Source organism: Vigna unguiculata, chromosome 9 (assembly GCF_004118075.2).
Source record: "Vigna unguiculata cultivar IT97K-499-35 chromosome 9, ASM411807v1, whole genome shotgun sequence".
NCBI lineage: Eukaryota > Viridiplantae > Streptophyta > Magnoliopsida > Fabales > Fabaceae > Vigna > Vigna unguiculata.
This window is the reverse complement of record NC_040287.1, coordinates 41,844,406-41,863,565: the sequence shown is the minus strand read 5'-3', so window position 1 is coordinate 41,863,565 and position 19,160 is coordinate 41,844,406. Positions and strand designations below refer to the sequence as shown.

The following is a 19,160-nucleotide window of genomic DNA, read 5'->3' as shown; positions in this document are numbered from 1 at the left end:
TGAACTAATTTTATTTAAAAATCCGTAAAACAAGTCTTTTCAATTAGATTATTACTAATATAAATAAATTAGACTTAATACTAATGACATATACTGGTATTGGAAGTTGATTACTATAAACAATGGCCCGTGAAGAAGAATTCAGAGTTGATTGAACATAACAGTATGATCCGACACACTGATAAACCGCGTTTTTGCAGAAAATCGAGAAGCCAATGAAGCCAATATTTTAATGTTTGTTGAAGCTTATGAAGTTTCCAATACGAAACTTGGTTAATGTAAGGTTTCATGCCATCTTGTGAATATGTTCATGTGCACTGCACTTCACCCAATCTAACTTCATTCACACCATTTTAAAAAATTATTATTTTCAACAAACAATTACTCTTTTAAATTTCTTGGTATAACATTAATGCTGAATTTAAAATAAACTAATTTTAATATAAGGGAAAATGATTAAATGTAAATAAAATAGAATTGAGCATGATAATTAATATAGTATTTAATTAATCCTATTAATTTAATATTTACATAAACATATATAAGTTGATTTTTTCCTATATATATGTATTTTGACAATGCAATAATAATATATTTATATGAAATGTAGGACAGTTTTAGTGAATCTACTTGTGTATTTATGTTAAATTTTCATTATTAATTAAAATATAATAAAATTGTTTCAAGCTTGCATTTAAATTTAATAAATGATGACAATAATAGACGTATGCGTTAAAAGATATTTTAAATTTTCAAATTTTAAATAAAGTAATAATAAATGTTTTTAAAAATATTCCATGCATATACATATTGGTAACATGTTTATTTACATATAACAGTTGTCCCCTGCTTACCTTTCTCAAATATTATTTAGCATCATTTCTATTTATTTTGAATATTTTTGTATTAAAATATAAAGTGAGCCAAGAATAAATTAGTATGTCAAAATAATTTAATAAAATATATACTTAAAATCTTACAAGGATGTTCTTAACAATATTTATGAACTAAGTGGATTAAAATATATATTTTAACATAAGAATGAAATGGGAAACGTAAAACTCGTATTTATATATACTCATACCTGCATATCTCACATGTTTAAAACCATATAAAGATAAATTACTTTGATGATATTGATTTAGAAATATTAAGATACATATTTTACTATAAAACCAATATAACATTTTTATCTTTTGAAAGAAATGTTAATCTCAATTAAATAATAAGAATTAATACTAGAAAGCCCAATACTATCATGGAGGATCATAAATCTTTTCCTAAATACATGATCAATCCAATTTGATAAAGAAAAGTTTGAAAGCTTTATAAACACTAGAGCCTAATACAGTAATATATTATATTAATAACGATAATAAGAAAAAAATAAAATTTATACTGTAAAAAATAAATGAAATAAGGAATTTAATTAAAAATATTTAAATTATTAATAATTTAATAAAAATATCATTTGAGTACTAGTTTCTTATTAATATCAGAAAAAGTAGTTTTATAAAATAAACTAAAAATAATGATAAATATGCGTTCTTTAAAATACTAAGATATTAAATTATTACATGATAATTTTAAAAAACAATTGAATACACTATTTTAAAGGTGGACTAACACACTTTATTACTACACTATATATACAAATCAAATGACAGCTACCTTGGAGTCAAGTGGAATATTTTCATAATATTGATATAACTACTAATCTTAATAACACTCGAATCAAAGGAGGGAAAGGGGTACTATTTCATCCCAAACTTTTAACTTTTTGAATATCCGGGTTTAATTTCATACATTTGTAATACTTTTATGCCTCTAATTAAATGATAGATATTTTGAATATAATTTTTAAAGTTATTATAACTAATCCATTTGATATAAAATAAACAACTGCTATGATTATCTTGGTATTATATGTTGGATGAATATTCATTATTGTATACTTGTAAATAAGGACGTCTGAATAAAAATATTACTATAAAAGAGTTATTGATATTAATTAAAGCTTTTTAAAGCTATTGTACCTTGACTTTGGTATTTCCAGAATATATTTTTGAAATACGAAATTGTAACTGTCTTGAATGAATTTTAATACTTTAGAAGATTAGTTTTGACTTCGAGAAAGAGGTAGACAGATTTTAGATTGAATAAAAGATAATAATATAAAAAACTATTGATTTTAAAAATGAACTGTGTAATATCTTAATTTTTGTATCTTCAAAAAAATATGTTTTTTTCTTTGAATTCGGTTGTTAAATTTATAAAGTCTTTTTATTTTTATTTAAAATGATTAAAGTAATTGTATGTAATGTACTTATTTGAATGATTTGGAGGATCAAAAATTATAATAAATTTTATAATTCAATTGCATTTTTTCTGTTATTTTTCAAATTAAAAAGTTAGTATGTATGGCTGGAAATAAATTTAAGAAGTATATAATTAATATTATATGCTTCTTAAATGGGTGGTTTCATTCTTAGATATCATATGGCAAGTTTCATTTGTTAATTTGGCTTAAGTTGAATATTAATGGTGTAGTTAGGGATTGTCCTAATTTGATTTCATTTATTGGTATTTTTAAAGGAAGTCGGGATAGATATGTGGGTTGTTTTTCCATTTTTTTAGGGAACAAACTTCTATTTATGCTAAGTTTATGGTGTCATTTATGCTTTGGAGGGAAGACTTTCAGAAAATTTGGTTACAAAGTGATTATTCTTTAGCCTATCATGATTATTTGGATCAAATAGTGATTTTTTAGGCTCTTAGAAAAAAATGACGTTGATGTTACATTTTTGTAAGAATATGCAAAGTAAAGTTACTCATATTTTTCGTAAAGGAAATCATTATGCTGATAAGTTAGTTAATTTGACTTTGATTTATATAAAATAATATAAGTGGTTTAATATTTTACCTGTACGTATTTATTTATATTTTTTCATAATAGGTATAATTTGTTTATGTTTTGAGAAGTGTAATTTTTATCATGAATTTGTTGTGGTCCCCTGTATTTTTTTATTTTTTTATGTTATTTTCTTTTTAATAAATTTCTAAGTAATAACAAATGATTAATGAGATTTGAAATATGACCATAATTGAGATATTAAAATTCATAATACATCTAACATGACTTTATTTTAAAATTTTAAGAAAAATATGTATATGCAAATCTATTAGTGTCTAATAAAGATTATATAAAATATTATAAAAGTAATAAAAATTAATTGTTAGATAATGGAGAGGGTTTTGAAGAATGACCATTAAGAAGAGTTATTATGATATTTAAATTAGACTTGGTATGAGTTTGGATATGTGGAGTTAAGAGAGATGGTTCAAAGACATAATTTTATTTTTAAAAACTAAAGTGACAAATACAAAGAAATATATTAGAAACCAAAGTGATAATAGTTTATATATGTTACAATTTTTTTTTTAAATTTTAATAACTAAATTTATAGGTAGTTGCACATGCAGAAAACAAACAGAAATAGATTCCTATATTTTAAGGATGAAAACGACCATACAATATTAAATGACATTGCTGCATGTGAATAAAATTTCTCAAGCATGTATATGCTACAGCACATTACAATGTGAAGTGTCACATTTTGCCTTGCTGGTTAGGACAAGCCCAATACAAAAGGTTTTACACGTCTCTTATAACACATTTTTTGCAAATTTTCTTTCAATTTAATTTTTTATAAATTTTACAAAGTTTTATAAACTTACATTAACTAAGTTTTATAGTTCGCCAAACATAAAATTTTATACTGCAACTAAGTTTCACCAATAGATTTAGTCTTTATCTCCTCCCTCATAAATACTCACAAAATCTTAGGTCATTAAGAATAGTCATCATTAATTGATTATATAGTTTTATGTATGTTATATATGCTTAATCCATAAAATTATATAGTTTTATGCATTCCTTCATCACTAAGTTCTATAATCTGTACTAGCATTTGTTTAAACAATGCAATGCACTTTAATTTAGCTGCATTTTTTTTATATATATTTTTTGAACAGAAAGCATGAATTGGACTCACATCACAGACAGACTATTGCCATACTTTTCTTCACGCTCCCTTTATTTTAGATTCTTCCACTTCCAAAAGTATTGATTTAGGTTTCACAATACACAAATTAAGAAACCTTCTCTTACACGTGAGGGTACTCTTAAAGAGTTTTTTTTTTTTTTTTTTTTTTTTTTTTTTTTTTTTTTTAAAGATGGCAGGACGAACTGTAACTATAATATAATTATTTGGTGTTTAATTTTTTTTATATATTATACATTTTACTATTTCAGTCATATGGAACATATTATAATGACTAAAATATTAGAACTAGTAGTTTAGTACGTGTACTTCATAGAATAAAGGTTTACTCTTCATAATTAAAATTTGTCATAAATTAATATCTTTTACTAAACAAGTTATATCATAATTAAAATACACCATAAATAAATATTTTTCTACATATAAAGTATATTTATATTTATGGTAAATAGTTTATATTGCATCAACTATTTTTTTTAAACCATTATAGTTTGGTTTAAAATGTTAAAACTCTATTGAACAATAAAGATTAAAAAAAAGTGTAGATTTAACCTTAAGTATGTTTTCAGAGATAGAAAAGGAAGTGTAGAGTGGGTTTGTATTCAACGATTTGCATCGAAATGGAGGCGCTATAAGTTATAATAATAATAATATATTTAAAATATATTTCTGTAATAATAATTATAGCAATACTAGTAAATTATATTTTTGTATATTAAATAACAATTTCAATTTTATTTTAATATTTCTTTTCCTATTTCTATTTAAATTTATATTATATTTATCATCAAAGATAAAATAATAATCATATAATTTTATTTATTAAATAATTATTTTTACATTTATTATACTTATCACATCATATACAATTTTTTCTCTCAAATCTACTAAAATCACACTATTTTTTACTTAATTCAAAATATCTTATATTCACTCAAATTCACTTTTTCAAATCCATAATTCAATCCAAAACACAGAGGTTAAAGAAGTCTTAAATAATGTATAGAAAATAAAAAGGTGTCACTTTCTTAATATAAACCTACCTTTCAAATTATAAATCTTCTTATAGATAAAAAAAAATCCTTTTTATAATAATTATATTGAATATTATATCTAGAGTGATTTTAAACTGATTTCCTGTATAAACTTTTTTAGCGTAAGTGTTTCAAAATTAAATCATCGTGAATTATATATATATATATATATATTGTGAATGAAATATATATATATATATATTAAATCCTTTTTATTTCATTCAAAATATATATATATATATATATATATATATATATATATTGTGAATGAAATAAAGAAGAAGAAGAAAATAAGGGGAGAAATGAATAGATAAGAAAATGTATTATTTAGTGGATAAAAAAGAAAAAAAGAAACTTGAAAAATTTATTTCCACTTTCTTAAATGGAGGATGCCATAGTGAACTTTAGTAGGTAGATAATATATATATATATTAAACTTCGAAATTTAACCTTTTATTTCATTATTTTATGACATAAAAAAATTATTGAAAAAAAATACTTCGTTAAAGAGATTTTTGTTCTCGTGGTCCCCTTTAAAAATGAATTCTCTATCGTTTTGTTCACTTTCAAAGAAAAAAAAAGTTATAATTTATCTTTCTCCTTTTCACTTTCTTTCTCCATATTTCCCCCTTAAACAAAAATAGTTTAAAATATAGTGTACATTAATTTCAGAATAAACTGAAAGTTTTGATTTGAATAGTGTACATTAGAAATGTGTAAGAATAGAAAAGAAAAATGGAAGAAGAATATAAATAATTTTATTTGACTCTCTTATCTCCCCATATCTTACAGTTAATAAATGCCCACCAACAAATCTGTTGTCTCCCTGCCATTCACAAAAATAATAACTTAAATTGAAGAAGAAAACACAAATAAAATAACAAGAATAGGAAGGAGCAGCCAGTGAGAAAAAATCACACCATCCGAACCCATATACCGTGGCTTGGAATTTCTCGATGGACCACAAATAACAGATAGAAACCCGGTGGTGCAAGAACACTGGAACCCGGGGCCGTAACTTCCACTTCGTAAGACAATTTCCCAACCTCGCTCAAATCTTGCGCCTCCAGAACCAATAGCCTCTGATTCATGGAGAAGGAGTGCGTTGTAAAAGGCGGCGCCAACATCGTAACCGACACCGAATCCTTAAACAAACTCGCGGTCACCTCAAATCCAACCTTCAATGTCTCCCCGTACTTTACTACTGTTTGGGACGAAGGGGACACTATCGTGGGACGCAGGTTAGAGAGTTCGGGCTCAAGATAAGGAGGAGAAAACGCTTCCAACCGTAACTCCGTTGGGAACATTACGTTGGTGAAGTTGTAGTACGTGTGAGGATTGCTCCCAGACACAAGAACGCGACCATCACGAAGCACAATGGCACTGGCGTGGTACATTCGCGGAATATTTGACGGGTTTTGGATCTCAAATCTCGACCCGATCGGATTATTCGGTTTATAAAGAAATGGATCCAATACCGGGTCCCGACCCATTTCCCAGCCCGCAGTCCCTTGTGAAGCTCCATTAATAATTAAAACGTCGCCGTTTGGGAGTAAAACCATGTCACTCATGACTCTCGCACCTGGCATGGTTTCCATCACCCAACTCGGGTTCGGGTCGGTTATTTTAATCCTAGCACACGTTTTCAACGCTCCGGTAAACCGACCCGAGAGGGTATCCGGATAAGCCCCTCTCGGGGCTCCACCGCAAATTAAAACCTCGGCTTCCACATTGGATTCTCGAAGATTCTTCAACGGAAGCAAAACCGCAGAACCGGTACTGGGATAGCACCGTGGGTCTCCACCGGGTATTTGAGGGTAGGTTTTGACGACACGGTTCTTATTATAATCGAACAAGATAGCGCGGTTGTTTGCGAAGATGAAAAGGTTGCCATCGACGTTTAAGAAAACAAAGGGGTAGAGATTATTTTCCTCGGAGGCGTCGTTTGTTTGAACGAGAAAAGGTAAACTGTAAGTGTTCTTGGCCGTGGTTTGTGTCTTGGGGTAAAACTCGTAGTTGAATTGTCTTCTCCCGCCGATTATTATCTGTCGTCCATCTGGCAAGATGTGATTGGTGGCGTACCATCTTCGTGCTGAGAGTCCACTGTTAACTTCGCGCCAGTCGCACGTGCGGCATGGGGTGAAGGTTCTGACTGTGCGGTCTCCGTCGTTGAAGCCTCCGGTTTGGACTAGTGTTCCGTCGGGAAAAACCGAACCGGAGGAGCACCAGACGTTGGTTTGGACGAAGAGGGCGCGTACTGTGTTGGCTGCGACGTCGTATTCGATGGAGTGTGCGGTGCAGTCGGTTTTGACGACCATCTCATTTGGATTTTTGCGGCATCTTCCGTCGGGGAGGGTTAGGTTGGAGAATCCAAAGTCAGTGCGGTCTAGTATGATGACGCGGTCGTTGTGGAGGAGCTGCATGTGCATGCCGACAATGCCGATGTTTTCTTGGAGGAGCTGCCACTGTCCCTTGCCGGCTTCCGCCGGCGACGGCGGTGCTAGGACGAGGAGCTGAAGAATGAGAAGAGGAATAATGTGGAGTGAGAGTGAAGGGATCATTGGTGGGTTTGGCGGCTTGGAGAATAGGGAAGAGTGATAAAGTTGTGGGGTGAGATATGGTGCAGTGCAGTAGAGCATGGCTACTAAAGGGCTTTAAATACTTCTGATACCAAGAGTTGAAGATGAATGATAGAGAATCTAAGAAATACTTATCCCACACGCAAGCCAACGCGTGGGTTCTGCTCAAGTCTCTTTTGCACGCTCAAAATCACTTAGATTTGTTCAGTTTCAACGTGCTTTAGTTTCTTTCTTTGTTTTGGTGTCACGATTCCTCTGTATGTTAGATCTATAAAAATTTGATTTTTTTTTTGGGGGGCTTTTGAAGAAGAGGTTGGTGAAAAGATCGGTAGCTGCAGCTTGCCATGGCTTATTTGGTTGAGCTTTTATTGCCACTCTTGAAGGTCGTATTTGGACAAGTTGTGGAAGTAAAGTGAAACTCTAAGAACGCAAGTATTGACCTATCCAATCATGGCCAAACATATCTGTAGTTTAAAATGAACTGTAAAAACTTTTGTCTATTCTGACATGGAAGTTAAATCTGGTCAGAATTCATATATATTTCCTTACCTAAATTAGTGATTAATTACTTTTAAATTTACCGAAATTAATATATGAAAACATATAACCATTTGACTAAAATTAGTATTACAGAATTTTAATTTTGGTCAACGGTAGAAAGTTTATGAGTCAGAGAATAACAAAAATGTAAAAAGAAAAACTTGCAAAAAGAAAAAAGTAAATTCAACAATAAAGAACTATGTTTGGATGGAGAGGAAAATGGTAGGACTTACTGGTGCGTTTTAGTTATAGTTTTCTTCAATGCTACTTATGTTTCTTTTATTGTCGCATAAAATGCATGAATCAGACGTAGGATGTCTCATAAACAACCACCAAAATATACACTAGCATGTTCCTTTGTGCAACACATGACATTTTTTGGTTTTGCAAAACAGTTACATTTTTATTTTATTAGAGAGCATTTACGTCGTATGATTATGTAGATTCAAAAGAGGACTATTAACATTACTGTTTTTCACATTTAATATTAGAAAGTTAAGTGTGTGTATGATGAACAGTTGTATTTCTATTAGAGGAAAGAACGTGATTTGAAAAATCTGAGGTAAGTAAGAACATAAGTTATCGTGATTTATGAATTGACGTGAATAACAGTTGGAAAATAAAGATGAATTTCCTGGAACATGGTTCACCATTAAAAGCTTCATTTGACAAATTTGAAGACAATTATAGCAAGCTAACTAGCCGCCTATTAGAAAACCTAATTGAAATATAGATTTCAGGAAAAAAAAAAGGCGATTTAAAATAATAACTACTTAACCACTCACTTTATTACTATAGTAATGAATTTATTTACTTTATTATTCAAATAAAAAGAGTTGTTAAGAAATTACTTTTAAAAGAGAATATCGAAATTTATTTTTCTTTAACATTTTTATATTAAAATGATGTCATATATTTGAGTCTATAAAAAGTAAATGTCAAAATGAAGACAACCTTAACAAAAATTTATCGGGGTAAATAACTAAAAAAAAGATAAATAGTCATTGAATGGATATCTTTGACTTTGTTTTTACATTAAAGTCATTAATATGATAATGACTTTTCTTTTCTAAGAGGGAAATCACTCTAATAATTATTTTTTTTTCTTTTATTAATTATATAAGTATATAAACTAGTTATAAAAATATATAATAAAATTATTTATGCTGTCAACTAAAATTTTATAATTTATATTTATATTTGTAATAGTATTATATTTAAAAATAAGATTTAGATATTTAATTATTTTTAAGATGTACTCATTGTTTAAATGATAAATTTTATATTTTTTTTATATTTGACAGATTATATAAATTTTGTATTGTATTGAAAAGTGTTAGGATCGATGTTATTTTTATCGGTCCAAAAAAAGTCTTAGTAATTTGGAGAGTATAAATTATTATTGTATTTTTATTTCTGCTTTTTGATGTATATAGACCTGAAAACTTTTTATTCCACTAATATACTATTTATTGTTGAAAAGAAAAAGGGAAAATTTTATTGAAATAATCACTTATCGAAAGAAATCAATATTAAAATATGACTTTATTATAGAAAAAATTGATGCTAAATTCAACAATTGTGATTTATTTAGACCAAAATTATCAAACCATGACGATTTACTTCAAACTATAATATTTTAGAATTTACTCAAATCAATATTGGTGATAAAATTCCACCATATATCATAAAAAATTGAAGTATCCTTCTATGCATGGTAGGATGATGATTACATCAGAGGCAATGTTTTTCTTTTCATTTTGTTGAAAAGTAGCAGAAAACCCAGGAAGAAAACTATGGTCTACAACAGTTCTGGTATTAATTTTGTTCCCTTTGTTTATTTAGTATAAAAACAAGAAACATTTATTGGGGTTCTATTTTCTCTTTCCTTTTCTCATCGATTATGCCATAAATCATATAAATAAAAAGCACAGGTTTATACTCTCTTTTTTCTCACTGTTTTCTCTTCCATGTTTTCTTGTTTTTACCACATTTAGTGGTGGTGGTAAATTAAATAACTATATTTAATCATTGTCCTACACATCAGGGTTAAATATTAAAATATTGGTCTACAACTGATTATTATTTAATACAAATTACTTTCATTTTAATACGATTTTTGAAGAGGCTATTGAAAGAAATGGATATGGTAATTAGTTTTACATGAGAAGCAATAATTGTGAGAAGCATAGTGAGCAATTGAAAAGGACTTTTGAGAAGAACTTACAAACTTTTTTGTTTGGTTTGAAACGTAAACGAAAGCAGAAAGCAAAGTCTTAGATCCCTTCTGTCCAATGCTGGGACAACAATGGCATGTTAGGTAAGAAGGAGAAGATTCTAAACCCTCACCAGTTTAATACAAAACTCATTACTTTTGAGATTTTGTGAAAAAAGTTAAAAGTCGCTCTTTGTTTGGTTAAAATTAGAAAACTACTTTTTACTTTAACAATTACTTACAATTTCAACTTTTTTGTGATAATTTAAGAATTTGAATCCTCTCAGCTCAACAACAAAAAGATTCTGTTACATGAATTTTAACAATTTATTATGTTTTTATTTAATACACACTCAACTAAATTTTAAGTTTATAATAAATTTAAGTATTTTTAGTTTAGTATTTATTACATTTTTTTTTTACCTATTTAGTAATAAGAAATTTTATATCTTTTAATTAAGATATCATTGGTTAATTTTTCTATTAATTGAGTGATGTGATGTTATCTTAATTATCTTTACATGTTATTATTTTTTACTAATATTAAACGATATAGTTTTGTGATTAATAAGAGGTGATTTTATTGTCAGATAAGGATAAACTAAAACAAAAACATAAATATTGTGTTAGAAAGTTGCGGAACAAAAGTGAGGTTGGAACACAAACGGCGTGAAATTGTAAACACTTAAAAGTACATAATACTACTTATTTGACTAACGTAAACCGATCAAAATGAAACATAATAATCAAATTATGTAATTGATGACTTTGATCTTTGAATAAACATACGAGTAAAAAATGGTCTTTGATAATATTATATGATAGGCATTTCTATGGACGAACTTCTATAATTTCCCAACACTATATTTACATTTTTGTTTTACTTTTGATTTCGGTTTATTCTCATTCAATAATAAAAGTCACCTTATATCAATAACAAAATTATATGATTTATGTTCTCGTCAATGTTTCGAGGGTAGGGGTGGTAAAATGGGCCAGTCCGACTCGTTTTGGCCTGATCCGTATATAGTCAGTAAAAAACGGGTCAGGTCGGACTGACCCGTCAAACAAAAACGGACCAATAATCACAACTCATCCCATATAGAATGGGCTAACAAATCGGGTCGAGCTGGTCCATCCAATTTTTTTTTTTAAGTTTTTTAATTTGTTTTCAAATTTTTTATTTTTTTATTTTTAAAATTTGTTAATATATACATATAAATTATTATTAAAGTCATATTTAATCAAATAAAATATATTTTAAACTTTTAATTGATTAGTTAATGTTTTTAATTAGATAAGTTAAAATAATTATTAAATTTACATATTAAATTATTAAATTATAACTAATAATTCAAACTTAATTTGTAGGTGTTAATGATTTAAATTATAATAATATTATATATTTATACATTTAAAATATATACCATAAAAAATTAATCTTTTTGATTACTTTTATTTTTATTTTTTTTAAACTGACCAACGGGTCGGGATGGCCTAACCCGTACTTTGGTTCGTCAAGTTGATGGGCTAGACGAGACGGGCCAAAATGGGTTGACGGGTTGAAATCTTCAACCCAACCCGTTCCTTTTAACACAGGTTGACTCATTGGGCCCAACCCGTTTTTCCACCCCTAGTCGAGGAGACATTGAGTGGAATTAGTTAATTTAAGATTCATGATGAGGTCGAGATGAAACTGGGATGAAGTTGAGATGAAATTGAGATTCTCTCCCTAGTGTTGGCCAGTCTGACTCGCCCCTTTAACAAGATGACACTTCCCTCTTTATATCTAACCACTGTAGTACTTGATCTCAACTTTCCCTCAATTTGTGGAAGTAAGTGAGTCGTCTTCATATACTGATGTGACCCTAATATCTACTCGAAGATGTGTCCTTTCTCATAATCGTTACCTATAAAAGGTGAGATGGACTTTCAAGATATAATTGATAGTTAGATCTAGATCGGACACTAAGATTGTCCAGACGCCACTAGAGAGGTACAATTTAATATTAATACAAAATAATGTAAAAATAACTTAACAAAGTGACACTCCCATTAATAGATAAATTAAATACAATTTAATATTAATACAAAATAATGTAAAAACAACTTAATAAGGTGACACTCCTATTAATAGATAAATTAAATAATAAAATTTCAATTAAAAAAAATATTTTTTGTAAAATAAAGTATAGATTCATTAATGTTAACTTGGTGAAAGAGTTGAATAGGGTCCGACGCGCGTGGGCGTAGGGGAGAACCATATACTATGTCTTCTTCGCGTACAGGACAGACACACATAAATCGTTTTCTCTCTCTCTCTCTTTCTCTCTCTCTCTCAATAAGTCACTAACGACTAACATTCTTCAACTCGTTCGCACTTTTTTTTTCTTTCATTTTTGACATCAAATGTTCTGTTTCGTCGGTGGTCTTCGGTTTGTTTTCTTGTAAAAAATAAAACACAGAATATTTATGTTTTGTTGTTAATCAGAGTCTGGGCAAAGCCATGGAGGAGCGAATTTAATGTTATAGGTGTGAGAATAAATGGTTTGGTAGAAGATTTTACTTTTTCTTTTCCTTCTCCATCTGCATCTACACTAACTCATTTATTCCTCCTTTCACATTGCAAATCAATCCATTATTTCTTTTATGTAATTTTAATGTTTAATATTCATGCAAATGCAAAGTTATTATAGTTATTTTTTACTAATCACAAAAATAGTGTATATGACGTGACTACTCTATCCCTTATGAGCTTCGTCGTTATTTGTTTCTACCGGTAAGTAATGATAACTATATATGGTAATAGATACAAGAATATGTTATATCATCTTATATTGTCATGACATCATTTGGGTTAAAAAATGAGTTTAGAATTATCGCAAAGCCAAGTAAGAAACGAAAGGAGATGCACATTGAAGAGGTACTTATGTTGGGAATCTCTAACCAATACAAATTGTGCTAATGCAAAAATTCAATAATTGTATCATAATGATATTAACAAATGTATATAGTCAATATGATGTAATATGATACACCACGTGATAATGCAAAAATCCAATATGATGTGATATATACGTGTGTATTAGTATTTAATTTCGTAATTCTTCTAATTATTTAGCTTGTTTTATATTCATAAGATTCACTTCAATTTTCAATGTATCTTTTTTATCATCCATTTTAGTTAATTAAATGGTTTTATAGTCTTATATTTGACTATTTTTACATGAAAATATTTTACTTTATTAATTTTAACTTTTCAATCGCATAAACCTTCTTTAAATTTTTTTTCATTTGAATAATTTTTTTTACTTTGTTAAAATAATTTTCATTATCTCTTACTAGTTCAACTAGTTGGATATTTAGAATATTTTTTCTGATCTCTAATATATTTTTTATCTTATCACACACTTAATTGTACATATATCTTATATATACAATTTCATTTAATGATGTATCAAATCATATATATATATATATATATATATATATATATATATATATATATATATGTCAAATATTTGATCATTTTTATTTTTTTTTAATATTTTTGTTGCTATTTTTTATCATGTAAAATATTGTTTTCACGATTTTTTACGTAATTATTTTAATTTTCTAATTCATTACTATAAATGTATTTTTATCACCACAATTATATAACTATAATATAATATAATAATTTAATTTCATTGTATGAAGTTCAAAATATTAAGAATTTATGTCTAAATTTGAATTAATGTTACTTTTTTTATTCGTGGTTTTATTTAAATAGTACATTATAATTATAATCTTTATTAATGTATAAAAAAATATTTCATTATAATCTACATAAAGGAAGTAAACATTTGAGATATTTTTAAATTCAAATATTTTTTTTAACTTGATCAATTTTGTTTCATTAACCTTTTAAAAATTAATGGATGTTTTGGTTGTTATGGAATTTTATTTATCTATAATTGCATAATATTTTATATAATTATTTCACTTTTATCTAATTTGTTATTTGATACTCTAATTTAAAAGTTATACAATTACTATTTATTTCTAACTATATAACACTAAATACATCTCTTTATATTGAATATTTTATAATATTATATTTAATTTTTGATATTTTTTTATAACAAAAGTGAGTATGCATGTGAATTTTTATTTGGGATGAAGATAAGATAATAAAACTTATCCACGTTCCATTTGTTGTCATATCTAAATATGTACACTTTTAAGTAAAAGTCTGAGGTTAAAATAAAAACTTTATCTGATCTAAATATTATATATTTAATTGATGACTTGTTTGTTAGTAGTGAATTTGAAGTCTAACTTAATTCTACAAAATTGGTTTATATTGTAAGATTTACATTCTACTTATGTACTATGAAATTGCTTTATCTCTAATCGATGTAAGATTTTCAATAAAGTTATTCGTAAATTCTTTACGTGAAGTTAAAAAAGAAAAAAAAAATGAAAGATGTAAAAGTAGATTATAAATCCAGGTACATTTCGAAAATTTAAAGTATAAGATCGGGGATGACAAAAATAATCTTTTATGATTCTTGAAGGATATCACATGTTCTAATCTCGGAATCAATCATGCAGCTCGTTCTTTAATTTTACTCTTATTTAAAGAAAAATAGTATCTATTCATATTGAAATGATTCGTCTTTTCCCAAAACCATTTTGAAGAACAAAATACAGCGTAAAATTAGGTGTTGAACCGAACAGAAAATTTGTATCCTGATTAGCTAAAACAACATGAAGTTCTGAGTTTGGAATTTGGTGACATAAAAGGAAAAAGGATAAAGCGAGAGACTTGAGCACATAAATTAGAAGACGATAAAAGGGGCATTTAAATGTGGTTGTGGTGTCTTAATCTAAATCTTAATCATTTGAGCGTGTTAATGGTAAAATTTTGGATGGGTTTCAAATCGAATTTAAAAGTTGTCTACACATAAATGAATAAGGTAGTTCTTATAATTAGGTGGCTTAGGTAGCAAAACCATACGTTACTTTCTTCCTCATTTGGTGAAAGCATATCATATTTGGAATTTATGTGAAGAAGAAAGTAAGTAGTTGCTGGAGAATTCCTTTCTTTACAACTTTTCTCCACATGTTTATGGAATCTGTCTCATTCATCTACTTCTATAACACACTATTTTCACACTTTTCAATATCAACTACTTTACCCAAACCAACATTTACAGGTTCAGCTTCAAGAACTTGGACCCAACCCAACCCTTCTTTTTTAATAATATCATGTATACTAAAATATTATGTAAAGTATGATTCAGATGGGTATTGTGTTAACCAATTCGGTTAAAGCGGTCATGTTTCAAATGCGGATAGATCTTACCTAGGTTTACAAAATTGATCTCATTAAATATTTGAAATAAGTATCAATGAAAATAAGTTTTAATCTTGTTCTACTGTTTTCATTAGAGATAATTAAGAATTACAAACAAACTCGACTCATAGGTGTAAACTTATCATAGGTTGACTTAAAACATGGTCAGTTCAACTCGACTCATTTTTGTGTGAGTCAAAAATTTTGCTACTCGACCTAATCCATTATGGGTTAATAGGTTGACTCACTGCTCATTAACGAATGTTTTCTTTTTTATAATTTATTTTATATATTTATTGTATTACAATGAGAATGAATTAACTTAATTTATTTTTTATAATAGTGAAATCAAAGTGTAAATCCAATTCTCGAAATATTATTATAAAGATAATAGTTAAATATTAAAATCAATATATATATATATATATATATATATATATATAACTTAACAAATAAATTAATTAAACATTCAAATATTATTGAGCAACATTATAATATTTAAAAATATGAGATTGTGAACCTATATAAGTAGAAGTAGTAAATAATTATAACAAAAAGATTTAAAAATTTGTTGGTGAGTTAAATGAGTTGGGTTAAGTTCAACCGACTCTTGAAAAAATTAAATATTTTTCAATCCAATCCAGCTTCTATTCGTAGTGAGACGGATTGTCTCATGTTAAAATCTGTTTTAACATCTCTATATTTAAGTCTATTCTAATTTTAACGATTTTTTTTTTATATTGATTGAAATATGAGTATGAATATCGATTATACCCGTTTTTCTTTTGTTAAATTGATATGGGAACATATGAATGAATATGTATAAGTTCCGTCCTATAGTTATTTTCATTTTAAATTGTTAACACACCTTTCAAGTTAATTGGTAGTATAAAATATTTATATTAACTCTTCTTTGATCCTTGTTTTTATAACTCTTTTAAAAGTCATACATTTGATTATTTTGACTCTTTTATATAATTGTTTTAGCTTTATTTAATTATTATTTAATATCTTATTTGGACTTTATACTATCGTAATTTTTTTATTTTATATTTGATGTTGGAGAAAAACAAATGTGCATTATTTTGTCATTTAATGTGATAATATGATATTTTTGTTGTTGTTGTGAGATAAAAATGACAAATGAGAAAAAAAATTATATCCATTAAATATGAGAATAGTGATCAATTTTACTTTATTTTATTTTATTTTAAGATGAGATATTCAAATTTGGACTCGACTAAAACATTGCATCATGAGAATAATCCTGTTTGAGTTAAATAAAAATATTTTGAATGATAAAAATCTTTTATATATATATATATATCTACAACATAAATTTAAGATTTAAACAATCTTACAGCAATTAATCTATAAAGTGTGTTAGATGAAACATTAAAATAATTTTTAAATTTCTTAATTAACTTATAAGTGAATTTGATTAAGCAAGATGATTCCATACATAGTCTTATTTTAAGTTATTTTTATAAATTATTTCAGTTAATCTATGTTTTTTATGTTTTCATTCATACTAATTTATTCAAACTTCATTTTTATTTCAGTTATATCAAATACTTATAAGTTAAAGAATTATTCTTACACGTATAAGTTAGTTTATAACTTATTAACTCATTATAAAATAAAAATTTGCACTCTGTTTGATAAGATAGAATACTATTGTGGGTACGAAATCAATTATCGTTTAATTATAGTGTGCCTCTGAATTCAGTGGCAGTTTGAAAGTAAGTTGTTATGCACAGAAGTGTTGATAAACAGAAAGCTTATTACTTGAAGTCAATATAATTTCCATTTTAATGTGTTATATATGTTTAACAATTAATCTCTCACATCAACCCAAATAATGCCATTTAGGCAAATAGTTTCCATTTAGGTTTATTTGGTCCTACGCACCTGTTTCAAACCCTACCATGTTTACCTATTTTAGGTGAAATGATACACACAGTTTCAATTCAATCTCATAATAATTAATGTCACTGCAATTATTTACTTCCTCCTCTAATTTTTTAAACCTTTTTCTTTCAATGTCAAATCCTTGTAAACTCCACTTTGCTACAAATATAGAAAAAATACTATTTTAAAATTATTTTTTATATAAATTCATCTTTCTTAGAAGTTACTATATATATTGTAGTAAGTTAGACTTACTAGTTCAAATCTTTATATATTTTTTTATCAACATTAATTGTTAATATTTTGTTAACGATGAAAAGTGGGTTTTAGTCTAATTCCAATCCCACAAATCAGCAGTTTGTAAAGTGAGATTTGCATTCATAGTCCGATAGGAGGTGAACAGAATAAATTTTTGGGTTAAATATGTTTTTGGTCCCTCAAGTTTCAGTAAAATTTGAAATTAATCTCTCCTTGAAACTTTTGACCAATTTAGTTGTTCATCTTTAGAAATGCGTGGATTTAGTCCTTTTAATCAAATTTTGTTAAGTTTATTTTAAGTTTTAAACGCGTTTTATGATAATATTTGAGTTAATATTTAAACGAAAATTGGTCAAACGATGTAAACAATTCAAATACTATCATGAAATGTCCTTGAAACGTTAGATAAACTTAACAAAATCTGGTTAAAAGAATTAAATCCATACATTTCTAAAGAAGAATGACTAAATTGGTCAAAAGTTTCAAAGATGGACCAATTCCAAATTTCACTTAAACTTGAGGGACCAAAAACATATTTAACCATACATTTTTTAAATAATTGCTCTGGTGTCATGTTAGAGAAGTAGACTTTAAGTCTATCTCAACCCTTCACAAAACCAGTTTGTGAGGTGATATTTGCACCCTATTTATATATTTTATATATTATGAAATTATCTTATCTTTAGTTGATGTGAGATTTAGTTGATGTGAGATTTTTAACCAGTATCACCAAAAGTTTTCTTGAAATTTCTTTTCTGTCAGAAGAAAAATGTCTAATAACTATCAAATTAAAAAAATTAAGCTTTTTATAACACCATAATTTTTTTTTTCTTTTTATAAATGAAGCTTGACTTTTATACGCTCAACTCGATCGATTAATTTCATTTATATTCCTACCTTGCTATGAATGATTTTCCTTTTACTGCAGAAATTTTATAGAGTATACCCATGCATTCAATTTTATGATTCTTATCCTTTTGGTAATAAAATAAACATTTATTTCTTTCACGTGATACATATATGGAAACGCAACTAAATTCAAAACAACATTGATCGGTACAACAGTAACAATATGTAACTTTTAATCAAGTAATCTAAGTTCGTACCCTAATAATATCACTTCTAAATATGAATTAATAAATCGTGAGGCTAATATAAAGTGTTAAGAATTAAAAAAAAAATCTTAAAAACACTTTAAACTTATATCTAAACATACCT

The 19,160-nt window shown here is 27.1% G+C and overlaps 1 protein-coding gene across 1 annotated transcript; it reads right to left on the bottom strand.

Annotated features, from left to right (window-relative positions):
- Positions 1–5,834: 5,834 nt before the first annotated feature.
- Positions 5,835–7,990, bottom strand: LOC114162622 (aldehyde oxidase GLOX-like). Its single transcript, XM_028046574.1, has one exon. It carries the CDS (start codon positions 7,735–7,737, stop codon positions 6,013–6,015), a length of 1,725 nt encoding a protein of 574 aa, XP_027902375.1. The 5' UTR covers positions 7,738–7,990; the 3' UTR covers positions 5,835–6,012.
- Positions 7,991–19,160: the final 11,170 nt, after the last annotated feature.

Excerpts from the sequence above, each read along its gene's own strand:
- LOC114162622 (XM_028046574.1), bottom strand. The coding sequence starts at position 7,737 with ATGCTCTACTGCACTGCACCATATCTCACCCCACAACTTTATCACTCT.